Source organism: Carcharodon carcharias, chromosome 12 (assembly GCF_017639515.1).
Source record: "Carcharodon carcharias isolate sCarCar2 chromosome 12, sCarCar2.pri, whole genome shotgun sequence".
In the NCBI taxonomy this organism is placed as follows: Eukaryota; Metazoa; Chordata; class Chondrichthyes; order Lamniformes; family Lamnidae; genus Carcharodon; species Carcharodon carcharias.
In genome coordinates, this window is record NC_054478.1 from 89,170,562 (window position 1) to 89,198,246 (window position 27,685).

General features: G+C 41.7%; 1 protein-coding gene across 2 annotated transcripts in view; it reads left to right on the top strand.

Moving 5' to 3' along the window:
• Positions 1-27,685, top strand: part of itga4 (integrin alpha 4) — a 169,637-nt gene that overhangs the window by 90,619 nt on the left and 51,333 nt on the right. For both annotated transcript variants that reach the window (XM_041200111.1, XM_041200112.1), the window contains 3 exons: positions 4,970-5,122; positions 5,801-5,877; positions 20,097-20,247. In XM_041200111.1, coding sequence (XP_041056045.1) covers positions 4,970-5,122; positions 5,801-5,877; positions 20,097-20,247 — 381 coding nt within the window. The remainder of the gene's footprint in view (positions 1-4,969; positions 5,123-5,800; positions 5,878-20,096; positions 20,248-27,685) is intronic.

A 27,685-nucleotide genomic window follows, 5' to 3' on the forward strand; every position in this document is an offset into this window, starting at 1 on the left:
CCTCTCAAATAAAGTGCTTAGTGGAATGCACTTAAGTTATATCAAATCAGAGAACAGAATAATCAATTGGTAATTAGATACATTTACTTAATGTACTGCAGATGTATACGAGACCTTGTAGAAAATTAATATGGATTAAATGACATTCAATTTAGGTCAAGGCAAGCATGAATATATGAATGGAAACAGTGTGCATGTGGAAGGACAATCATTGTCTGTCATCACAAGCACCTGGGAATAATTTAATCAAGTCCAGCATTGTAATAGTCACAGCTTCAAGCTGTTTATGTTGCTTACACAAACAGCTTGGGATATTTTGCCCAGTAGGTGTTTAGAAATCAGCTAAATTCCTTTTGTTTGATTTAACTATGTAAAGCACTCTTTAGTGAGATTCTGTTCCACAGTTGCCAGCTACTTTCATGTAACTTGTCCAAATATACCTTGCCTAAATGTCATTCTTCATATTTGAGCCTGAACAGTCATTGTTGAGTGATTATTCAGATGAGGAGGGCATCACATCCTTCCCTATTGTTGTACTTGTCTGATATGTGTGTTCTAGGCTCACTGAACAAAACTAAGAGCAGAGACCTAAGTTTCTCTCCCTAACCTAGGACATTGAGGCCAATTGCAATGCTGCAGCTGGCACTAAATAACTTGGCACAAACCAGGGTTGGAATTTTCCAGCCCCACTGTGGAGGGACTCGCCGCACAGGAGATGCCAAAAGTCCGTTGACTCTTGGTGAAGCCGGACAATCCTCGCGGTGGGCAGGGCTGGGAAATCCTGCTCCAGGAACTGAATCAGAAACTTTCGGGTGTGTAGAATAAAAGCAAAACTGCAACTTCTAGAAGCCTGAGTACTGAATTCTGGAAACGTACAACAGGCCAGTCAACATCTGTAAAGATAAAAGTCAACCTATGATGCTTTGGATGGTGCAGCATTTGCTGTTTTCCAGCAAATTTGCTTTATTCTTCCCTTTGAACTTGGCTCTTCACTGGGAGCACTGAATTTTCTATTTGGCCTTTCTATCTATGCACATTGAAGTGTGAAAAGATGAGCACATCCTGCATTAATTATTCTGGTTTTTTCAATTCCATAATGGAACTGGTACGCTAGAACAAACGTGAGTGGTGACATTTTTTCACCATATTGCTAATTTTTTTTGATTTACGAGGTGGTGCAATTCCATGAGTGATGGTAACCCTCTGATACATTGCCAAAGTGCCATTCTTTATCTAGATATTAAATGCTAATTTGTTATTTAACTGTAAGCAACCTCACAGGAGTTGACACCCCCTTCTCAATCAAATCCATACCTGTATATTTGTAACAACATCATTGGAAATGTCCACTGACAGAAAAACTGGCTTTTTACAGAGGTTGCTATTTGCAAGATTTTGCCACCTCCTACCAATTTCTAAATAAATAATTGTTGACTGAAATTTTCTGGCTCTTAACACTGCATCTTATTAAAATCCGTATATCCTGTCATTCATCCATTCAAAAGTTCTATGTCAGCAGTTCCTCTGAGGATTTCAGTGGTAATTGTGTCAACATCTGGAGACATCTCTTTTGTCATGTTTTTAATCAGATTTTCCCATTAACGTGATAGCCTGTGACACTGCAGTTCTGGCTCTGCAGAACTATCTCTAGTCTCGCAAATGCCCCCTTAAATGACCAGAGTGGAGTTGATTTAAGCAGATGACTTAACAGAATTAGTGGCTCTGATATTAATCTTAAAGCGGTGCATGTGTGGATGAAACCCAGAAGTCAAGTCAGCAGGTCAGAATTTGAAATTGCAACTGAATTGAAGCAATAATTTTGAATTCTGGTTTTTGCATCTCCAAGATGCACAGTAGGGATGATGCACACCCCTGTGACATTATCTCCACTGCAGTTTAAAGGGACATTATGGAAATGGAAATTGGAGGAGTCAGTATGTGTTATGATCACTGCTGCACATAGAGCAAAGGAGCACCTGGGCCTACAGATGTACCCCTGGAATTACTGTCAGGTAGTCAGGGCAGGAGTGACATACCTTTCCCTCAGCAACAGGAGGCAAAAAACCTACTGCTCTTGTTAAGAAAGTGTGATTGAAGGTGAAGAGCAGGAGGACTGTGCTCCAATGCAATGCCAGAACTGATTTGCATGACTTAATTAAGTCTGGAAAATTGAGTACAGTTTTTGATGCATCCTCCTCTTGTGTTTTAAGTCCACCAGCCTTGCTTTTTTTCTGCCAAGCACACTCCATCACATCACTCCTCACGCCCACTCAAATTCCAGGAGCATGCACTTCACTGCTCTTCAGCACTTCCCCATTTATCCATTCACCATTGTCACTCACCCCAATCCTTATGCAATGTGTGATCTATTTGGTTGATGGTCACTCGCACAGAATGCACTGCATCTATTGGGTGAATACCTGACCTTCACTCGCAGTTCTGTTTCTCTCGCTACTTGTAGGAGAGGATTGTGCAAAATACAAGTAAGAAGCAGAGGACTGGTGGTGGGCTGCCACAAATAGTCCAGATCATGGATGCAGAGGTGGATTCCCTGGAGATAATTGGAAAAATTTGAGTTGCCGTCTATCAGAGATGGAGAGACAAGGAATTTACAGATAGCTGGTTACAGAATCAATGTCTGAACTATGGAAGACTGAGCATGGCAATGACCCTGCCATGATTAAATCATACTGCTTTTGTCTTCTATGGTCTTTGTGCATTGAACACAGATCATAGGTCATCCATAAGAATGATTCCTCAGAGGATCTCATTCCTTCTGAGGCTGCATCATTACCAAACCTACAGCTGTACATCAGCACAGATACTCGCACTTCACTAAATTCACTTCACTTAGTTTTAACCTGATGATTCACAACTTGCAAGTGAGCATAAGCAGACACTGGTGGCAAGGGCAGCTTTGGTGAATCCAGGTGGGGGAGAAGCATAATCCTTTCTAAGCTTTATTCAATGGACACAAATGCTGAACCCCAGGGGCTATCATTGAGCAGGAGAATTTTCCTGCTTGCTGTGGTCCTGCTTGATTGCTGCGTGTGCAGTCGATGGCACTGTGAATCTGTGGGAATTCAGCCAAAGAGGTGAATCTGAGTGTCCACTGGTTCTGGCTATGGTGATCACACAAGGAGTTTATCTAATTCCTGGACATAGAAAACAATCCATCCACCATCTTGTTTATGCATGTATATGCCACAGACTGAGAGCCTTTATATATCTCGGATACTGTGCTGGAAAGAATCAGAGGGAAAAGTTTTGAGGGCCGTGGTGATTTTCATATTCACTGCTAATGTGTGGCCTCCAGATCAGAGCAGAGAATAGGTCATCCTGTGGGAGTCTGTTAACGTCTTCCACCACCTGACATGACAACCTCAGCCTCCAGAAACACTGCTATCCTGAGAAGTCAAGGAAGCTGCTCCTCTGTAATCCGTGTTATGTGGGTCACCTCCTGCGACCCTTGGCTCCTGTCTGTGCACCTCCCTCCTGTGCACATTCTATCTGTGCACTTGCTGATCCCAGCACAGCACATCGTCACTGTGATGGATGGTGATGGTCTTCCTCTTCTGATGTGCTGTCAAACATGTTCAATGTGCCTCTTGTCCTGAAGTTATCACTTTGAAAGCCTCCAAAGTTTAGAAAAATCCACAACTACACGAGCTATTTGGCAAGCGTTTGTCCAATAGGCAACTGAGAAACCAGCCGTAATAAGAGAGATTTTATTCCAATGGAGCAATGACAAGTTTAAATACCCACCTGAAGTGTTGCTTGTTCTAGTCTGTGTTTTACCCAAGTCCTGGGAAACCCATACTGGAGACGATAAATTTTAAGAATTGAAAAAGACCTCATTAACATCTTCTTCTGTGGATACTAATTGCGTAAGTACCCGACCACCTGCATTAATTAAAGCCCCAGCTTCGATGACTAGGTTATTTCTGACATCCAAACTTAGCCTCGTTAAACCTGGAGGTGGCTGCGTTGGAGTTGATTTATGGTCATGAATTCAAGTCCATTTATTTTAACCTCCTAACTTCCTCTAGATGCCCCATACCTGGGGGTTAAAACTCTTTCTCCCCACACCCAGAACCACAAGCTACCACTCTCCCCACCACAGGGAATACATTTCATGCAGTTGGTACCAAATCTGCCCCATGGATGTAATTTTCAGGCCATCTCTCCGCCCCTCTCATGTTGCTTTCAGGCCAAAGGCTGCCCCCACCTAAGGTAGATTTTTAGGTTCATTTTCGACACTGTTGTGGATTATGTTGCCATTGTTATTTCTAATACAGTATTCCATGTTCTACCAGCCTCTTGTGTACAATATAAACCTTAAACATTTTTGATCATCCTTTTGGTGACAATTGTATGCCCTCTGCTTGCTGGCTCACTACAGAAATAGATTTTTATCATTTACCTTATCAAACTCTCCCGTAAGTTTGAGCACGGCCCAGAGAAGTGAAGGCTGAGGCAGAGGAACCATCTAAAATCTCTGTCATGTTCTGTCAGTCCACCTGAATTTGTCCTGGGAAATCTTTAATGGCCCTCCGAAGCCTTTTCTCATCTCTGATTCCTAATGTGACTAAACCAGTTTTTACAGCATGTACTATAGACTTTCTCTGAATCTTAAGATAAAAGCTAAATACTGCTGATGCTGGAAATCTGAAATAAAAACAGAAAATGCTGGAAAAACTCAGCAGTTCTGACAGCATCTGTGGAGAGAGAAACCGCATTAATGTTTCAAGCCTGTATGACACTTCAGCACTCTGAAGAAGGGTCATACAGGCTTGAAATGTTAACTCCACAGATGCTGTCGGACCCGAGTTTTTCCAGTATTTTCTATTTTTATTTCTCTGAATCTCACTCAATTGCTCTCTTAAAAACACAATAGCAATGATATGATTCCAAAAATGTTCCCCTTTTAATGCAATTATACACTAAACTATGTTTTCTGTTTTCAAAGGGGGAAGTCAGAGATGTTATAACACCAGTCTACTTTGAAGCATCCTATTCCCTGGGGAAGCACATTGTAATAAATGAATCCACAGATGCTTTCGCTCCACTCCAACCTATTTTACAAAGAAAAGAAAACCAAGTGAATGGAGTCAAAAACAAGGTGTGCACACAACAATATTTTAAACCATCTAGCAATAAAGCTGAAGACCTGGGAATAGAAATTGTATGTGTCACTCTGATATCTGAATGTAATTCAGGGTTAGAGGGACCAATCTTGAGTCATGTCATCCTGCGCCTGAATTCCTCCCTTTGAAAGTGAGCTAGATACCAATTTGGCAATCACAACATCTGAATTATGCTCGTGCCAAACACCTGTTTCAGGACCCATCCCAAATTTGACAAAAACTGAGCGGGGCATGTTGGTAACTGGCATCCGACCAGTGATCCTTAACAAAACAGCCAAAAGCCACTGAAGAGTTAAGCTTACGTACCTGAATTGGTATCAGTAAGAGCAGGAATATTGCTTTTGTCTCCACAGGACTATTGTGAGCTGTTGTTGGCTCGTGCTCACTCTCCTTTTGTTCACCTTGCTACGAGAACCTCCATTGAGGGTCTGTGTTCATCCTCCACTTTGCTAGCCCAATATTAGAACCACAATACAACTGTCGCCCATTATGTGGAGATAATGAGGAGTTCATCTATTATATGGCCTCAGAGATATAATTAGACAGTTACAGCTTTGAAATATCCTTTACCATAATAAAGTTTGTTTTTGTCTAATGTTTCTTTTTGCATATTGGCATTCCCTCTTACACCTGAATGTTACTTTTATGAACAGACGTATTTTGAACGATTATGTGCGTTTGAAGATTGTGCTGCTAACCTCCAGATTTCTGGAAAGCTGGCGCTAACAGGGTGGGTAATGCATTATACAGTTTTCATTAATTCTTTTTAGGATTATCTACCTGTTTTCCATGCATATTTTGGTCTATATTACAACTGGGTGGAGACACATGTTAGATTAGGACTTGCCCTTTCCTTCCTACTCGATTGTTTGAAACAGATTTTTTTGTAATTTGAGGATGAAGGTATCAATTCAATGCCTGCACTTCACCATTTACCTGCTGATTGCAAAGGACTCAGTCTGACAGGCTTTCTTGAGTTTAAACTCTAAGGGGTTAATTTTTATTGAACCTAAAAACCCACCCAGGTAAAGAAATAAAAAAAATTAAAAAGGTAAACGTACGTCCTGGCCTTCATTGAAACATGGAAAATAGGGGCAGGAGTAGGCCATTCAATTCTTCGAGTCTGTTCCACCATTCAGTGTAATCATGGCTGGTCCTCTATCTCAACGTCATACTTCTGTTCTCTCCCCATATCCTGTGGCTCCTTTAGTATCTACAAATCTATCTGTTTCCTTCAAAGTAAATTCAGTGACTTAGCCTCCACAGCCTCCGGTGATAGAGAATTCCACAGGTTCACCACCCTCCTGAGTGAAGAAATTTCTCCTCATCTCGGCCCTAAATGGCCTACCCTGCATCCTAAGACTGTGTCCCCTTGTTCTACACCACCACCGCCCCCCTCCCCCCAGCCAGTATCCAGTCTCTCCATCCCAGTCAAAATTTTATATGTTTCAATGAAATCCCCTCTCATTCTTCTAAACTCCAGTGAATACAGGCCTTGTTGACCTAATCTCCCCTCTTCGCAGCACATGCATACACAAAATGCACGCATACACACACACCCACACACAATGCACACACACACATATGCAAAATTACAAGTTGTATAGTAGAGGAGGTTAACTTTTGGCCAAATTAAAATGCATTGATAAAAGGCAAAAAAATAGAGAGTTCACTGTTTGAGCCCGTCATTGTTGTTCGTGGCTGACACAGATTGAGGCAGGCCTGGTTTTTCCCCTGGAAATGCTGCTTTGAGGTTTTGGGGTGTCCTCCGGAACTTCTCTATCTGTTGACCCTAGCATGATATAAGTAGGGAGAATTGTTTTTGATTGAAACTCTCTCTCTTTCTCTGATATATTCAAAATGTAATAGGTAAGTTTAGCTGTCTCAACTGCGTGCTTCCTCTCTCATCCCTTCTCTTAGCCCACTGAGCTAAAACTCAGCTGAATTTCTCTTGTTAAACATTAGGAAAATAGAACTGTTGTCTTCAACTCCCCCACAAACCCTGCTGATCAGTTCCCATTCCTTACCATTGACTTAGACTAAACCAGACTGTTTAAAATCTCGCTATACTAACTAAGGTTGTTTACTTTCAGCTCCATAATTATTCCTACTCCTATTGGTGCCTCAATCGGTTTAAACCCTCATATGTTTACTTCTTGTCTTTAGATTTGACTATTCAATGCTCAGGATACTATCCTGTTTTCTACCCATAAAAATATTCAGATCATCCAAACTCTGCTGTCCAGTACCAAGTCACACTCAAACATCAAGCCTACCTTAGATGACCTACATTGGCTCCTGGTACTCAAACCATCACATTTTTAACTTTGGTCCTCATATTTAATTTCCTTTATGACTTTGCCCCGACCCCTATCCCTCTAGCCTTTTCCAGCCCTCCAATCCCCATCTTAGGGTTTGTCTGATTCTGTGCACCCGCTCCCTTTTACCCTATGGTTGACTGCTGTGCCTTCAGCTGTCTAGGTCCTGTTCCCAGGAATTCCATTCCCATACACTGCTCTCCTTCACTAAGGTGCTCCTTAAAATCCAGCACTTACACCAAACTTTTAGTCCTCCTTTCTTATATTGCCTTCATTGTCTCAGTTTTATCTGTATACATCTTAAAATGTCATTTTTTAAAGTAGAGGTGCTTTATAAATTAGAGTTGTTATTGGTGTTGAACAGAAACTTGGTAAATGTAAGTAGAAAAATACTGTGTCACATGTAGGCTTTAGGTTCCTCCGACAGTGGATGTCTAACTGGTGAAGGAAGACTTCTGTGATGTTACAATTTATGAGGGGAAGGGCTGAATCGGTTGCAGAATGCTATATTCATATTGACCCTTTCAGAGAATTTTAACTTTGAACAGCTTTCTGCTGATCCTTCCCAATGCTAGATGGCAGTAACTGGTCCTGTTCACCGTTGCTATTGCAGTAATGATTGGAAGAATAATATGACATTATCCATTCATTACCACCTGGTTTGAATATACCTGCTGACATCTGGGTGACAAATTTAGCATCTGGCATCAACTCAGACAGAAAATTATGAGAATAGCAACAGCAGCAAGGAGCCAGTAAAATGGCTCACTCCCCAATTTTATGTTCCTCTCTCTTTAAGTTACAGCAAAATCCAGCATACTGTAACTAAAGAAGAAAATCCTTCCTGTATATCTTGAAAGATGGTGGAGTCACATTTTAAAAAACAATTCTAATCATACTTAATGTCAGTTGGGATTTAAATATGCTCACGGAATCATAGAATTGTTCTGGTGCAGAAGGAGGCCGTTCGGCTCATTGCGTCTGCACCAGCTCTCCAAATGAGCATTATGACTCAGTGCCATTGTCCAGCCTTTTCCTCGTAACCCTGCACATTGTTTCTATTTAAATAATCATCTAATGCCCTCTTGAATGCCTCGATTGAACCTGCCTCCACAACACTTCCAGGCAGTGCATTCCAGACCCAAACCACTTGCTGTGCGAAAATGTTTTTTCTCTCATTGCATTTGCTTCTTTTACAAATCACTTCAAATCTGTGCCTTCTCGTTCTCGATCCTTTACAAGTGAGAATAGTTTCTTCCTATCTACTCTGTCCAGCCCCCTCATGATTTTGAACATCTCTATCCAATCTCCTGTAGCCTTCTCTCTAAGGAGAATGGTCCCGTTCTCCAATCTATCTTCATAACTGAAGTTTCTTGTCCCTGAAACCATTCTTGTAAACCACTTCCCCATACACTCTAATGTGATCACATCCTTCCTAAAGCGTGGTGCCCAGAACTGTACACAATACTCCGGCTGAAGTCTAACTAATGTCCTATATGCATTCAACATAACCTCCTTGCTCTTGTACTCTATGCCACTATTATACTGTATGATTTATTAATTAATAAAAACAAAAAACTGCGGATGCTGAAAATCCAAAACAAAAACAGAATTACCTGGAAAAACTCAGCAGGTCTGGCAGCATCGGTGGCGAAGAAAAGAGTTGACGTTTCGAGTCCTCATGACCCTTCCACAGAACTGAGTGAATATAAGGAGAGGGTGAAATATAAGCTGGGTTAAGGTGGGGGTGGAGAGAGAAGTGGGGGGGGGTGGGGTGTGGTTGTAGGGACAAGCAAGCAGTGATAGGAGCGGATAATCAGAAGATGTCACAGACAAAAGAACACAGAGGTGTTGAAGTTGGTAATATTATCTAAACGAATGTGCTAATTAAGAATGGATGGTAGGGCACTCAAGGTACAGCTCTAGTTGGGGGGTGGGGTGGAAAGGCTAGCAGGGCATAAAAGATTTAAAAATAATGGAAATAGGTGGGAAAAGAAAAATCTATATAAATTGTTGGAAAAAACAAAAGGAAGGGGGAAGAAACAGAAAGGGGGTGGGGATGGAGGAGGGAGTTCAAGATCTAAAGTTGTTGAATTCAATATTCAGTCCGGAAGGCTGTAAAGTGCCTAGTCGGAAGATGAGGTGCTGTTCCTCCAGTTTGCGTTGGGCTTCACTGGAACGATGTAGCAAGCCAAGGACAGACATGTGGGCAAGAGAGCAGGGTGGAGTGTTAAAATGGCAAGCGACAGGGTCTGTCCGCAAGAATGACCCAAACCTCCCTGTCGCTTGCCATTTTAACACTCCACCCTGCTCTCTTGCCCACATGTCTGTCCTTGGCTTGCTGCATTGTTCCAGTGAAGCCCAACGCAAACTGGAGGAACAGCACCTCATCTTCCGACTAGGCACTTTACAGCCTTCCGGACTGAATATTGAATTCAACAACTTTAAATCTTGAACTCTCTCCTCCATCCCCACCCCTTTTCTGTTTCTTCCCCCTTCCTTTTGTTTTTTCTAATAATTTATATAGATTTTTCTTTTCCCACCTATTTCCATTATTTTTAAATGTTTTATGCCCTGCTAGTCTTTCCACCCCACCCCCACTAGAGCTGTACCTTGAATGCCCTACCATCCATTCTTAATTAGCACATTCGTTTAGATAATATCACCACCTTCAACACCTCTGTGTTCTTTTGTCTGTGACATCTTTTGATTATCTGCTCCTATCACTGCTTGCTTGTCCCTACAATCACACCACCCCCCCCACTTCTCTCTCCACCACCCCCCCCCCCCACCTAAACCAGCTTATTTTTCACCCCTCTCCTTATATTCACTCAGTTCTGTGGAAGGGTCATGAGGACTCAAAACGTCAACTCTTTTCTTCGCCGCCGATGCAGCCAGACCTGCTGAGTTTTTCCAGGTAATTCTGTTTTTGCTTTATTAATTAACTGCTCTCTCAACCTGCCCTGCCACCTTTAATGACTTGTGCACATATACAACCAGGTCCCACTGCTCCTGAGCAGACTTTAGAATTGAATCCCTTATTTAATATTGTCTCTTCATGTTCTTCCTACCAAAATGAATCACCTCGCACTTCTGTGCATTGAACTTCTTCTGCCACCGATCTACCCACTCCACCAATTTATCAAAGTCCTTTTGAAGTTGCACAATGTTCTCCTCACAGTTTACAATGCTTCCAAGTTTTGCGTCATCCGCAAACTTTGCAATTGTCCTCTGCACATCAAGATCTAGATCAATAATATATATCAGGAAAAACTGACCCTTGGGGAACTCCATTACAGACATTCCTGCAGCCTGAGAAATATCCATTAACCATTACTCGCTGTTTTGTATTACTTGCCCAATTTTGTATCCACGTTGCTGCTACTCTCTTTTATTCCATGAGCTATAATTTTTCTCAGTCTGTTGTGCAGCACTGTTTCGAATGCCTTTTGGAAGTCCACGTACATCACATCAACAGCATTACCCTCATCAACCCTCTGTTACCTCTTCAAAAAAATCCAACAAGTTCGTTAAACATGATTTTCCTGTAAGAAATCCATGCTGACTCTTCAACCCATATTTTTCTATGTGCCTTCAATTCTACCCCAAATAATTGTTTCTAGAAGCTTCCCCACCACTGAATTAAAACTGATTGGTCTGTGATTGTTGGCCTTAGCCTTACAACCTTTTTTTGTATAAAGGTGTAATGTTTGCAATTCTCCAGTCCTCTGGTACCTCCCTTGAGTCCAGGGAAGACTGAAAGATTATGGCCAGTGCCCCTGCAATTACCACTCTCACTTCTCAATATCCTTGGATGCATCTCATTTGGTCCCAGTGCCTTGTCAACTTTAAGTACCAACAGTTTATCCAATACCACAGCCTTATCAATTTTGAACCCTTCTAGTGACAGAGTTTCATCTTCTGTTATTTTGGCCTGGGTAACATCTGCTTCCTCAGCAAAGTATTCATTTCACACCTTAGTCATGCCCCTTGCCTCATGTGTAAATCCCCTTTTTGGTCCCTAATTGGCCCTACTCCTTTTACCATCTTTTTACTATTTAGGTGCCTATAGGAGACTGGGAATCTCCTTTATGTTGGCTGTCAATCTTTTCTCATAACCCCTCTTTGCTTCTCTTATTTGCTTCTTCATCTCCCCTCTGAACTTTCTGTGTTTGGCATGGTTCTCGATTGCATTTTCCACTTGACACCTGTCATAAGCAAACTTTTTTTAAATCTTAATTTCTATCTCCTTTTTCACCCAGGAACCTCTGGATTTGTTTGCCCTACCTCTCCCTTTTGAGGAAATATACCTCAACTGTGCCTGAACCATTTTTCCTTTGAAGGTAGCCCTACAGGTTTTTTTCCCGCCAACCTTTAGTTCCAGTCTATCCAGGCCAGCTCCGCTTGCCCCAGTGAAGTCGGCCCTCCCCCCAGTTAATTATTCTTACTCTATAACTCCTGTTACTCCTAAACCTTATGATACAATGATCACTGTCTCCTAAATATGCCCCCACTGACACTTGATCTATTTGGCCCACCTCATTTCCAAGAACCAAGTCTAGCAGTGCCTCCTTTCTTGTTCAACTGGACACATACTGCTGTAGACAATTCCCCTGAGCACCCTCCTAAGAACTATTGCCACTCCCTGTCCTTTACACTACCACTATCCCAGTCTATATTTGGGTAATCAAAGTCCCCCATTATAACTACTCTATAATGTTTGCACCTCTTTGTAATTTCCCTGCAGATCTGTTCCTCCATATCTCTTTTCTCTCCCCCCCCGCCGCCAGTCGGTGGGCTATAGACTACTCTGAGCAATGTAATTGCACCCATTTTGTTCATTAGCTCTAGCCAAGTTGATTCTGTCCTGGAACCCTCTTTCTCCAGGGCTGCAATGATCTCCTTACCAATACAGCCACCCCTCCTCCTTTGCTTCCTGCTCTATCTTTCCTGAATACCCAGGAATATTTAACACCTAGTCCTGCCCTGCCTTAAGCCAGGTCTCTCTTATGGCCACAACATCATATTTCCACATGGCAATCTGCGCGTGTAACTTACCAATCTTATTTACTATACTCCATGTATTCACAAAAATATGGTATAACCCTCATTTATACTTCATTACTTTCTCCCTTACTCTGCCTATTAACTAACTATTCTCTATTCTAGTGTTACCTGTCTCTTCCAGTATCTTGTGTGCCTTGGTGTTACTCTCTAATACTCTCCCGGTTCCCACACCCCTGCCGAGTTATCTTAAAGCTCCCCCCCGCCCCACAAAACATTTCTAGCAAAATGCCCCGCAGGGAACTCATCTGGCTTCTGCAAGTGCCATCTTCCCCAGACCCAGTCCCAGAAATCTAAAGCCCTCCCTCCAGCATCATCTTTCCAGCCATGCATTAATCTGCCTTATCCTCTTATTTCAGTGCTTACTTGCATGTGGCACTGAAAGTAATCCGGAGATTACTACTTTTGAGGTCCCACTTGCTCATTTTCTACCTAGCTCCCTAAATTTTGACTGCAGGACCAGACCCCCCTTCCTACCTAAGTCCTTGATACCAGTATGGGCCATGACCTCAATGTTCACCCTTCCCTCAAAGAATATTCTGCAGCCACTTGGTGACATCCTTGACCCTGGCACAAGGGAGGAATCATACCATCCTGTGGTCACAGAAATGCCTGTCTGTTCCCCTAACCAATGAATCCCCTCTCACTATTGCCCTTCCTTTCTTCTTCCTCCCCTCCTGTACAGCGGAGCTGCTTATGATGTCACAAACTTGGCTCTGACTGCACTCCTCTGAGGAACCAATGCCCTGAACAGTATCCAAAACAGAAAAACGATTAGTGAGCAGGACTTTAGGACTCCTGCACCATCTGCCTGGTTCTCTTGGACTGCCCGTTCCCTTTCTGCCAGTGGTGTGACCACCTCTCTAAACGTGCTACCACGTAGAGCTCAGCCTCGCAGATGCGCCACAGTGACTCTAGCCATTGCTTGAGCTCCAAAACCTGGAGCTGAAGTTTCTGCAGCTGGTGACACTTCTTGCACATGTGGTCATCTAGGTTACCAGTAGTGTCCACTGCTTCGCGCACATTACAGGACACACATTCCACATGACCGAGCTGCCCTACCATGTCTTAACTTTACTTCCCTTATGTTAACTGTAATTTGCTTTGGTTTACTTATATTACTTTGTTACTGGCCCTGACTTTACCTTATTCCTAGTCTTTCTCAACTCAAATCCAAGTAGCAGCTACTTTAAAAATAATACATTTTTTCTAATTTACAGCTATTTAAAGACACTCACTAACAGTTTCTTACCAACCAATGAACTTAAGGTTTTTCTGTGATGTCATTGTTCAATTTTTTTTTTCCAAACTCAGCTCTGAAGGTGAGGTTTACACCCAGATTTACACCTTGGGTGTTTACCAAACATAGAATGAAAAACACATCCTTTACATCTTCAGAACAAAATTGGGTTGATTTTATCTTTGATGCAATGAATAGTGTGTGCCAGTTTCCTGGCATTCCATACGCGAAGGGGGTCAAAGCCATTTTGGGGCTTAGGCCTCATTTAAATGGAGCCAGTGAGTTGCAGGCACCAACCTGTGTGGCTGTACTTCGCCAATCGAGACTTTGTCCGAGTTCTACACCAAGCTGGGGCAAAGCTAAGTCTAAGGGGTGGGTGGAGGCAACGTAGAGCCTGAGCTGGCAATGGCCCTTAATATTCTTGTGGAACTAGGAGAAGCACTCCATTTGTGGTACACACTCTACTTGTGATCCCTTAAAACTGCAATTGGGGTCCGCACTTCTTCCAAAGACACCAAGTTGTGTTCTGTTGTCTGAAACACAGATTTCAAACTGGCAATAGCCGGATTGTTAGCATTAATTGGGCAAATGCCTATCGACCCATTTTGAGCTAATTTCTGTTCCATAAAGGTTGATTTCAGGAGCTTAAAATTGGCCCAAATGAACACATCATGAAATAAAGCCTAGAACTGCTATTTTATAAGCCTTTTCAAGGAACTGATCATTACTTAATTTACTTCTTCACTCTTTACAACCCTGGGAGTGCTGTTCAGTTGTTAATGATGGTTTCTTAAACAAGAAGTCTTTCAGTTCTACATGCTATGATATCAACAAGACCAGGCAGAGTTAGGTAGTGTGCACAGAGATTTATTCCAAGGATGCTTTTCCCACTGTTCAAAAAGGAGGAAAACATGTTTACTAATTTGCAAAGCATATTCCTTGGATGTTTCCTTTTAAACAGATTAGTTCTAATTTCCACATGCAAATTACTGCACCTTCCAAACAGCCCGAGTCCTTTGCAGTATCATATAATATAAAAATGATTTCCTTTTAGGTAGGATTCCATTGCCACCTTTTAATGACTTGTGCATCTGTATATCTAAGTCCATCAGCCCTCTATTTTTAGATAAATAAAACATATTTAGATAAATATAATCCAGGCTCTGTTGTTAATGTGCATCTTTTTAAATTTGGCTACAAATTTCTTCCTCCAGTTCCTGATCATTGGTTGATAATGTACCCCCAATAACGTGGCACTGTCTTTCTGTCCCTCAGCTGAATCTAAAAGGATTCTGTTTAGACAACCTCTTTAGTCAAATCCTGATGGAGTAAGTGCTGTGATTTTTTTTTCTAATTAATACCACTACCAATATCTCACTTTACTCATCCCATATCATTCTGAAAGTTATATGCAGGAATATTTCATTACCAATCCTGACTGAGTGACAGCCATGTTTTAGTTATTGCAGTTATGTGATGATTTTATATTTTAATTAACATTAGTTCCATAAGTTTGTTTCTTATGGAACATGCATTATATGTGCCCATTTTAGTTTGGATTCCATGATTTGGCAATTTTCCATTCCTTGTCTTCCCATATCCTACTTCGTTTTCCCTGTTTTTTCCTGTTCAATTTCTTTACAACCTTTCAATCTACTTTATAAGCAATTTACCTAGAGCTTATTTTCCCTTCTAACCTGTCTTCTACTTCCAGTGCTTTTCATCCCCCCTCCCACTGTCCCCCGTTGATTGTGATGGTATACAGCCATTTTTTAAAGCTATTTTTATAAAGTTATTTTCAAGAGAGTGAGAAAAATAATCAATGCTGACTAATAATTTCAAATAATGGTTGAAATTGAGAGTCTGGCGTATTTTGGAAAACAGATGAGGATCAAGTACACAGCAGTACGTTTAACTGTTCATATCATTGAATATTCACTTGATTATCCTTGCTTTTCTTTGTTGGCAACTTTTGTTAATTTCCCAGTATTTCAAATAAAATGTACAGGAGCTGCTGCAGGTGCTATGGAACCTGATGACCCGAATCATCTCAAATGCAGCTAATGGGCAATTTAGTTGTACCACTCCCTAGATGCAATTAGACAAAGTTTGGCAGAGATCAGCCATGATCTAATTTCAAAGACAGAATAGTTTCGAGGGGCTCAATGGCCTACTCTTTTTCTTAAATATCGTGATACTATTTTTGTGCCAAATCCCATTGAGTGAAGAATGCACCCTGCACTATAACAGGATTCTCAGCTGACACTTTAGCCTAAGGTGGTGTCTTTCAGATGAGGTGTTAAATTGAGGCCCCGTCTGCTCTCTTGGGTGCGCACAAGATCGTGTGGAATTATATCAAAGATGAGCAGGGAAGTTATCCTGGTGTTCTGGCCAATATTTATCCCTTAAACTACATCACAAGCACAGATAATCTGGTTATTATCACGTTGCTGTTTGTGCTAGCTTACTGTATGCAAATTTGCTGCTCTGTTTCCTAGATTACAACAGTGACTACATTTTAAAATACTACTTTGCCCATAAAGTGCTTTTGTGCATCTATGTAGTTTGTGGAAGGTGCTATATAAATGCAAGGCTTTCTTTTTCTTTATCTTTTTCCTTAACTTTTTATCCTTACAAAGAATATCCCTAAAGATAGACTTCCTAAGGCACAACTGTTACTGATGAAGTACTGAAAAGTTATCCACAATACATTTTGTGCAACATTTTTGTTGATTTAATGCATACAAATCTCACAAATCTTCTCCAGTTCCCTGAACAACAGGCCAAATACTACATTGAATGAAAGTAGGTGAATAACAATCCTTGAGGCTTCTGACAATGCTGTTCTATGCTGATGACTGGAAGCTGTGAGTCAGGGCTCAGAGAACTTTCCTTTCGTTTACCTTTTCTCTATATATGCCTATTCTGCACACCCCGCTCCTGCCCCATCATCACCATAACAGCGCAATTGAAGTTCACAACTTAGCATAAGCTGATTATTTCAGCAGTTTTAAATGTGGCTTCATAGTTTACTTCTTTGCAATACATTAAATGACTTGTAAGATGCAGCTGTATTTTCAAACTTGCAAGGGTAGACCATGGAGAGAATGTTTCCACTTATGGGAGACTAGATGCTCTAAATTACTAGAGAGCTGCTATTGCATTCAATAGGAAAATATATAAGTTTCTATACTCAGAGGTTAGAATGTGGTACTCACTACCACAGGCAATATCTTGGATGCTAGACAAGTACATGAAAGTAAAGGGACTAGAAAGATATGTTGAAAGATTAAGATGAAGCAGATGGAGTGGGAGGAGACTTGTTTCAAGTAATAACACCTCCTAAAATGAGTTGGACAAACAGCCTGCTTCGGAGCTATATATTCTATGCAAAGTTAATATGGTAAGGAATATTTTAAAAAGATAATTTAAAGTATTTTCTTAAGCTGCAGTGCAAATTGAGTATTGCATTCTCAAGTCTTTCCGCTCTGTATTGATCAAACTGAATAAAACGGAAAAACAATGGAAAGTCTAACGTAACTGTTTTTTTACATGTTTGCCCCTGTGCTTTTTTGCTTTAGTTATTGAAGGAAGTTGTGAAAATTACACTAGAAAATTTTTATTGTTGAAAAACACTGATTTAAAATCAAAAGCATTGTTCTTACCATTTCTTCCACTTGTCATACATTGAGCAACTTCCACTTAGAGATGATCCACAAATACCATGTATGCATTTCTGATTTTTTTTTTGTTACAGTATTTGCAGTTTTTGATATATGTAAATGTCTAGGTGTGGTCATTGTAAGTAACACAGTGTGATGTAAAATATTTTGCAGAATGAAATAGCTGAGCATGGCTGGGCTGCTGGCCACCTCTTGCTTATACCTTAATCCTGATCTATTTCCCAGGGACAGCTTAATTACATACTGAACACCTAATGGGGTTCCCATCCCAAGCAAGGTGGAAAAGAGAATTGCTACAATGATACTGGCTTAAGTTTAAGAAAAGCTTGCAAATTTTAATTCTTTTACATTCTGCCTAGCCACAATTGTAATCAGTAAAATCTGAGCAGACTGCTGAGCCAATTCATAATATCTATGTTAGTTGTATCTGCCATTTAAGGTGTGATTTATAGTTTATATTTTCCCACAATTTTCCTGTTCATGTTTAACTCATGTTAAATCTGGATGTTAGAGTATAGGTTAGATTGTACTTAGTGTTTGCTTTGTTGACTCTTGTATAGTAAAAAAAATCCTTCTGTTTTAAACCATGGAGTCTTGTGGCTTTATTCTTTTAGCAAATAACTGGGATTTTGACTACTTTTTTTTTAAAAAAAAGCTACTGGTCTTTGTCAAGGTCGTAGTCACTGTTAAAGCCCCCACAGATGGGAATCTTCAGAAGTCACTGAATTAATGTTAACTTTCACCTTCTGCACTATCTCACCATAAAAAAAGACACAAGTTATGCCTTGTTGAATGAGATCCGGCTGGGATTTTAACAGCATACTAAGGCATAAATACTGTTGAACAGTGTACCTATCCCTGAAAAACTAACTTTATGTTTACATAATATCAAATTTCTCCATTATGATAAGAATTCCACAGACTTTTAAAATAATGAATACTTCAGCTTCCCATGTCTATCTTCTAATTTTATTCCACTCTCTGTAAAATGATTAAAAAGTGAAAGATAATCAGTGCATTTTAAATTCTGCATTGATGACTGTGAATTATTTGTGATTGGCTACTTAGTCTTGATGGATATCGGAGGTCTCCCTTTTTTTTGGTGCCAGAATGCAATTTATGTCAGGAAAGGTGAAACCCAGGCTACAGGGCTCACTAGATTTTTGTAAGCAGCTTTCTATGATTTCTGCAGCGAGGACCTCACTTCAGTGCTGATTGAACATTCTTGACCATATATACCCATCTGCTCATATTTCAGCAAAAGCATCATCCACCCAATGTCATTTCTGGCAGGTTAGTGTGGAACCAGCCGAATAACTCAACACCTAATTCTCCTCTCAGCTATGTTCAGGTCACACTAATTTACTTCATAAGTGAGGAAATTAGATGCTGAGATGTCAAGCTATAAAGGTGGGGTTTATGTTATCATACTTGTCTTAACTTGACCTGCATGAGAGCTGGTATCTCCTTATCTCTAATGATGCTGAACACCTCTAATCCGTGCAAATGTCTTAAAGAGGACTAATTAGTACCTGGAATTTAGATTTTTAGCTTAGGAAGTGAGAATAGACAATGCTATGATGGTTAGATCAAAATGCCAGTAGTTACAATAGTTTAAAAAAAAAGAGTTGTGCATTATTTAATATCACTTTTATCACAACACTGAATTATTTTGCTGTTCCTTGTAGCCTTGAATTGCAGCAAATTATTTAAACACATTTACTTGTATTATTTTCAGTGCCAGTACTTTGCATGAGTGTCTGACTTTGTGCTATGCCAAATCATTTTTATGGAGGACAGAAAAAAGATTATTCATCAGTGAAGTCTTTAGTGTACCCTTGTCACGCTCCCAGATGCACACCTGGTGCTCTGCTGTATGCTTGGCACCAGGCTGATGGGCATCTCAGTGGCAGCACCATGGAAACATCATCATGAGCCAGATAACATACACTCCGGGAAATAGTTGAAATGTTACTCATTGCCAAAAAAATAAGAATGCAAAAATGTTGTTGAAAGTGAAAATGTATCTTCCTGTTCTGGTAAAAGTATACTTTTGTAGTGTACTGTGTTTATTATTTGCAATTACCCTGAGACCTTGTAACGTACAATTTTTTTCACCTTCTGCTTCTTGTCTATATGCCAGATTTTTTCCCAAAGGTGTTCAGTGACTAATGTGCTGGTTAAAAGCCAGGATATCTTACAAATGTCTTGTTTTTCTGGCAGGAAAACAGTCACGATACCTCAATTTTTGTGTCTGTATTGAAACCTGTGATTTTACTTTTATAGCAAATGCAAGATGAGCTTAATAGTATTGAAATCAGGAGTATAAAAACATTATCTTTGGTTCATCATTTTCAAATCGAGCATCTTTCTTGTTGATCTGCATCTGGATTGTTGTAGAGACTTTTGGGATTGCACTTGGAAGATGGACGTGATAGGGATAATAATTACCTCAAAACTTTGTTATGTATCATCTACCTATATCGTACAAAAATATTCAGTGGCTAGAATAAAAGGATAATTTTCCCACTTCTATTCCTAGCAGAGAGCCTTACCCAGTAAGAATGTATAATGGCATTGTCTAGATAACCTTGTGCAATGTGATGTTTATATAGCAATATAGATTTATGGTTTTGTTTCCTAGGTCCCATGTAAACAAATCTTATCTGGCAGTTCAGGAGGTGAAGAGGATCATTCTGAATGTATCTCTATTCAATGCAGGGGATGATGCATACTCAACTACTCTTACTGTTAAATTCCCTAAGGACTTATATTTCATCAAAATGGTCGAAGTGGTAAGTACAATATAAATATGAATTTGCAAATGACATTTAATAAATCTAGCTTGGCCTCTGGATGTCAGAGTTAACGTGTTCTATTTTGATCATAGAGTGTCTAACATAGGCCAAGTGGAAGTATAACTGAACATTATGTGCATCATTGGAGATTGAAATGTGCCTTTGCTGTCATTTCAAATAGGCCATAGTGGTTTGGATTTTGCTGTGATACTGACAATGGAACTGTCAGCATTCACTGTCATCACTCCAAGAGGATGCACTTTTGCAGTTGCCCAGAATGCAATCATTGGGAAATCTCTGAACGGTTGAGAACTTCCGCTTGTTTATTATTAGTTTCACTGTAAAAATCCTTGAAAACTTTACATCTGTAGGTTTTTAATTTCATTAGGGCCATGACTCCTCCTAAAAAGCTTATTTTGTACTTGTGGGATGCCAAATGTCTCCATTATGATGAAAAAAGTTAATTTTCTCAAATTTTATATTAATATTTTAGCTTCTATTTAAATCCAATCCTAATCATTTATTTTGCTATCTGAAAATTAAAATTAAAATAAAGGGAATCAGTGTTTTTTTATTTCCTGGTTTGCTGCCTGTGAGAATGCTTCAATATGATTGGTTACTTACCCTGCTTGCTGACATCACTGTTGTTGCAAGCGTGGAGATCCCATTGATCTAATGTCAGATTTAAACAGATGTCGGGAAAGGGGAATCCAACCTATGGAGATTGCTAGAATATTGTGGACAAGTTCCTTCGAGGTTAACGGTGAGCTTTTGTTATTTAATGAAAATCAAGCCCTCAGTCACCATAATGATCCACATATAGCTGTATCAGTTCGATGTATGTAATCCTAGAATTAATCCTAGCTTTATCATCAAATATTGAGTAAAACCAATGACCCAAATCTTCCAGTCTCCAGATTGTCAGAGATTGGACATATACTTCAGGACCTTGTGGAAGTGCCATCGCAATGACTTCATGGGATTTGCCCAGAATGTTTGAACTTCTGATGGGCAATCCCACTGCTGTCCAAGACCCTCCGAAAATCTCGTCAACTCTGAGCTAGAGTCAGAGATTTCAAACAATTCCAACTTACTTACCTGGATAGTTGCCCAGGAAATATTAGACAGCAAAGTCCTGGTCTAACTCCTGGCTAACTATGCAACTGACTTTCCCAACTGCGCCTCTCCCCCCAAACTACCCCATTCCCCCCTAGCCTGACCTGGCTAGCCCCCACCACTTGACTCCCTTCTCTGACCAGACCTGACTTAGTGCCCACTGCCCAACTTGACCCTGACCTCCTGACTCCCCCAACCCTGACCTGACCTGACTAGCCCCTGATCTGACTATCCTGATCCACTTACCCACCCTAATCAGCTGCCACCCTACCCACTTACCTGTCCCATTCACCCACACACCCATTCACTCCCATGCCCATTCATTCACAAGCTTTGGGATCTCTCAAACCTTATCAGGATATGGCAGCTGGTGCTGTGATAAGGGGCCATGGCTTCTGTGCAGATTCTCTTCGCTGCTCTCTGTGAGGATTCTTTCTCAAAGGGAATTCTTCTGCATCATGGATCGGAAGTCGGAGCCTTTTCAACATACGCTACGAGGGTAGTTTGCTGTCTGATCAGCGTCAGACCCAGGGGTTCCAATTTTGACTGGAGGTTTTGGGCCAATACATTAAATGCAGGAAATGTGATTACCAGGAATGTTTGATACATTAAAAATGTATTCACATTGCAATATATAGTTTGCCTACATAAATCAGTGCACACAATAGGGCAGATTATTTTGTTTCCCAGCCCTGTCCCAACCCATCTGCTCCAAAGTTAGAGATTACGTAGTAGAATTCCAGTGTGTGCCTGCTCAATGGAAGGGCCGAAGGAGCAGGAAAATGAGATGCAGCTGTCCAGTCTGCATGTCAAAGCTCGGGCACAATGCTCACTTGGCAGTCAGCAGGTCTTAAGGTGATTTAAAATGCTTGAATGTGGGTGTTCATGTTTTTGGAAACAGTTCTATTTTAAAGTCTTCACTAGCTCTAAGAATACAGAGGATCTTCTAATCCAGAGGCAGGCACCAGCACCATGTTTTCTAGATGTTTCTGTCATTGCAGCTGCCAGTGAAATTGGTACACATGGTAATTTGCTTCTGCACTGATCATACACCTGTTGCATGTTGATAAAGTGAAAGACCTTCTGGTTCAGAAACATTCCTGGCTATTCTCTGGGTTCCCCAAAATTATGTGAGCGCTGCATATTATGCACTGGACTTGAGGGACCCTGACCACTGCTGCAAACTTCAGAGTTCCTTTGTTCTGCTTGTTTGTAGCCTCTGGAAGAGTAATGTGACTGTATGGTCCACAGCTGTTACAGTTAGAATGAGGCTGAGGTGACAAAGATGAGGCTGATGGTACTACAAGCACAGCATTCCCCTTGGTCCAGGGAGTAGCCAGTCCTGTTACCGGAGGCTGCATTAATCAGTGGCAGTCTATCTAGTGAAGCATAACATCCTTCGATGTTGTAGCACTCTTCTTTCGACATACCCTGGAAAATGATTCTTGGCATGTAAACACTGAGGCTGGGCACAACCTCTGCAAGCAGCCCATTTCATCTGCTGGGTTCTTACAGGCCCACCTGCTGTTAGTTCTGATTATTGAGTTCCATTGTCCTCCAACTGTTCCTCTATCCGAAGCAAATAAACAGCAGGAGCGTTCATGAAAGGCAAAGTGCTTAATCAGGATTGCTGAAGCAAAGAAATCAGAAAGAAGCTATTTCCAAGCTCAGAACTGGCTTGTAAATCCATTAATCACAATAGTGTACAAATCTGAAATGACCTGAATTCTCTTGGTAAGTGCCCCATGAAATACAGCTTCTAGGTATATTTGTCAGTTTCTGAGGCCAAACCCATGAGGTTTACTTCAGTTAACTCAGTTAAAATAGCGTTGAGGTCCCAACGCCATCGTAGGCCACTGATTTGAATTTATTTTGAGATATTTCACCTGTTTCTGATGGGTGCGTTTTATTAACCAGTTAAAATGGCGGTCGGTGGTCAGCGGCTTCTTGGTTAAAAACAGCTTTTGATATTTTAACCATTTATTCATTTCCTGTCAGGAAGTTTAGATTAAAATTGGGGCCCTAGGTCTCACCCTTTTTTCCTGATGGAGTTGACAGATGTATTCAAGATCCTGAGGAGCATGGTCAGGGTAAATAGTGAGAAACTGTTCCCATTCAAGAGCGCATCAAGAACTAGAGGGCACAGGTTCAAAATAATTGGCATAAGGAGTAAAAGTGATGTGAGGAAAAATTTTTTTCACCCAGAGGGTGGTTGTAATCTGGAATGAGCTTCCTGAGGGGGTGGTGGAGGTGGGTTTGATCGAGATATTCAAAAGGAAATTGGATTGCTATCTGAAAAGAGAGAATGTGCATGGTTGTGGGGATAAGGCAGGGGAGTCGGACAAGATAGAATGCTCTTTCACAGAGCCAGTGCAGACTCAGTGGGCCGAATGACCACCTTCTGCATTGTAAAGATTCAGTGATTCTGTGATGAGCAAAAGCAGTTGCAGGTCAAAGGTGAGTATTCAATGTGGTGAAGTGTATAAAGGGGACCTTGTACTAGATATGGAGGTTTGAGGCCTAAATGTGAATGTCAAGTGCAAAGGAAACTGTGAGCCTGATCAGATTAGCAAAAACATGTTTTATATGTCAGCTTCATTCGCTTATGAAATCACAAATAAAAGCTTGCATCAATTTGACTCCCCCCAGCATATCCAATCCTGTGGTCCGTAATGTCTTCCTCCTCATGTTCTACTCCCGGCTGTTCATTCCCTGTGTCACTCAGCCAATTCCCATTTATTTTGTTCTTTAATTTCTCGTGGGTAGATCCCACTGGGCATGTGAGGGATCAAGTGATTGACTGCATTGCTTTGAAATACTGGCAGGACTAGATATGCTGGACTCTGGGCTTGACAGGGAGCTGGCATGGGCTGAATGGCTTTTTTCTCTGCTGTAATGACTCTGACTCAATCTTCCAGAAACATCTACAGAAGGAAAAGAGGAGGATAGATTAGAATGGCTTTCTCAGGAAGAGAGCTAGCATTTTATTTTATAGACAAAGTGATTTTTGTGTTTTATGACCATTGACAGCCTGTGAAGGGCATAATAAAAGAAGCATAACGCTATGACAAGCTCTGAACATGCCCTCTACTTCACCATCTCGAATACCCCCCTCCAGTGCCTCCTTTTTCAGGATCTCCATTGCTTCCTCGTAGCAGAGATTTGGAGACCTGCTACACAATATCAATCTCCCCCAGATTGTTATGGACTGTCTTTTCCTGGAAAAAGAATGCAAAACATGAGAATGACCTTCTGTTCCTCTGAAGTGCAGTTTTAGCCCACGTTCCATAATTGGGTGTTGGGTGTGCCAAGAGGTTCAGGCATCGAGCAGTAACTTTCCACATGGAACTTTTAAGTCTGTTGAATGCCTGAATGGCATTGAGTGAAGGAATGTGTATAGGTGAAGACTTTTACTGTATGAAGCAATGTGCTACCTCATGATCATTGATGATTAGCAATTCAACACAGTGAGGGAAAATGATCGTAAAGTGGTCTTGCAAATTGTGCTGGCTCCACTTTGCTTGCCTGACCTGGTAAGCAGCTATGCTCTGAATGGTGGCATTGATACTGACCGCCGTGGCCAACTCCTTGCAGTTCCAAAGCATGCTTCTTGTGATTATGACCTCTTGAAGAAGCATTTTAATGCAGGCTTCCACAAAGCAGGAGGACCTGTGCCTCTTTCCAGTTTTTTGACATCTTGAACTGTATTTTGTTGCCATTACAATTATAACAAGTGAAGAGGGCACTCAGTACAGCACATACTTTCACCATGCTGTGATAACTCAATGTTATTACAGTTATGCAGCTCCTTCTTGGGGTTTTGTTCCTGCCTGAGTAATGCTGTGTAACTCCAAAGTTGGAAAAATAATTTTTTTAAATTCAGAGCTTCCATCTCACTGAGGAGGAGGCTTCAGGCCAATCCACATCAATAACCGGCTCTGAAAACTCTGCTCACATTTTGACAGCTGCAACAAATTCCAGCACAACAGCTGAGACAATCTGCAACATTCTAAATAAAACAACCCACAACATTTTTTTTTTAAAAAAGGCAATACACTCTGTCTCTCCATGTTAATGGATGCTTTAAAAAAAATTCCTGATCTGCATCTTTTCCATAGACCAAACAGTTCTTCCTTGGGCCATATCCTACCTATATACCATGTTTCGTTGAATTTGGCCATTATTTTTTGAGATATTTTGTTTATAAATACACTATCGGGTGAAAACATTCCCTCTACCCATCTTCAGCGGTGGAAGTAACTAATGACCAAAAAATGCTGTAAATACTCAGGTCTGGTAGCATCTATGGAGACAGAAGCAGAGTTGATCCTTCAGGTCATAGGGCTGGATCTTCCCTCTGGATTCCCCCACCCAGCATCCCCAAAATTCCCAGGCGTGTTTTCAGCAGGGTGGGGGCATGTAAAATGTGTCAGGTGGGAGGCCCATTGCCTTCCTGCCCACCCCTGGCCCCAGCCCCCATATAATGTGGGGAAGACACTCACTACACCAATTAATGGCCACTTAAGGCCCTCAGTCTGCCTCCACTGCCATAATAAGTGAGAGTGGGAAGGCTGTTTTTTCACCTAAGTTGGTGAAAAAATGGGAAGGAAGCAGGAGGTGGGTGTGTGTGTGTGTGTGTGTGTGTGTGTGGTGGGGGGGAGGGGGGTGGCCTGTGTGTGCATAGGGGCACCCTCTCTAAAATGGTACCCCCACTTTATACCTCTCCACCTGGCCTCCAAAGCCCACCCCCTGGTCCCCTCATCCCTCCCTAGAGTGCCCAATCCCTCCCTGCCCAAAAAGGCCCAACTTACCTGTGTCCAGAATCCTTAACGTTTCATCTCAGAGCTCCTTTCTCTCTACTCTGTTTTGGCACTGCTTGGACTGCAAAAGCCGCTGGCCATTGGGCAGCATCTCTCGAGGATGGGACTTCCTTCCACTGAGGCGTGGAACATTGACCTTCAGATTGTCAAAACTGCCCACACCATGTTATTGCTGTGGGGCAGCCTTATTTCTTTCAGGGCCTGGGGCAAGCAGTGTGCCTCCTTTTTCCGCCCACTCTGTATAATTCAGCCCATGGAGTCATTTACAGCATGGAAGAAGGCTATTATGCCCATTGAGTTAATGCCAGCTTCCCATTTGAGCAGACATGTCAGTCCCACTCCCCAGCTCGGACTCCGTAGCCCTTCAAGTTTATTTCCTTCAAGTGCTCATCCGATTTTCGTTTGAAATCATTGATAATTTCCACTGTCATTGGCAGCGAGTTCCAGGCCACTAACACTCGCTGTGTGAAAAGGTTTATCCTCTCATTACCCTAATTCGGGGCCCAAGTGGAGCTTTATGCCAGTTCAGTGTACTCCCTTGCTTTTGTACTCAGTTACTCTATTTCTGAATCCAAGATCCCACATGCTTTGCAAGCCACACTTTCAATATGTACTGCCACCTTCAAAGATCAATGCATGGGCATCCCAGGTCCCGCTGTTCCTGCTCACTTTTTAGAATTGTGTCATTAAGTCTGTATTGTCTTTCCCTGTAAATAGTTGTCCCAGTCATGGCTGTCCCAACAAATTAGGTGGGTGCATAAAAGGTAACTTATCTTCGAGTGTGATCCAGCCGTTGAAAGACAACCAGTATCAGGTCAGTGTAGGTTGAAGGGAAACGCTCTACGTGTGCTCAGGCAGTGCAGGGTGTCGTCACCTGGCTGGCGGTGCAGAGATGTAAAGAGAGGTTGGGGGGAGGGGGGGGGTTGGTGGTGTGTAAGGGTTCCAGACACAATTGAGAGACAACTTAGATGCAAGAAAATCAGCAACTGACACTGAGAGCACAACTCTCAGATTTCGGGCCCAGTTGCAATGAAGAGTAATATCAGCAGGAAGGGCAGAAGCCCTGGCACCAGGAGGGCATAGGAGAGGGGCGAGGGTCACAAGGCAATGGAGGCCATGCCCTCAGCATAGGATGTACTGCTGAAGACGGAGCGACCTGGATATGTTGGAGTACTCGTGCCACAGGATACTGCATCGATCTAGGAAGACGATCACAAATATTTGTGCCCTCGCTGCGGAACACCTCATGCCCCGCCCGCCGCAGAGACTCCGCAGCCCCGCCCGCCGTGCCCCGCCAGTAGCCATCAGTGTCACTGTGGCCTTGAACATCCTGCCTCTGGCTTTGTCCAAAAATTAGCTATGGGCCTTGGTGGCGACTTGCAAACCATTGAACACCATTGCATCATAGAGGTCATTGATCTTTTATCAAGAGCTGGATTCCCCCCTTTGCAGACTGTCGATGATTGCACCCATGTGACCACCAAGCCACTGAGTGACCA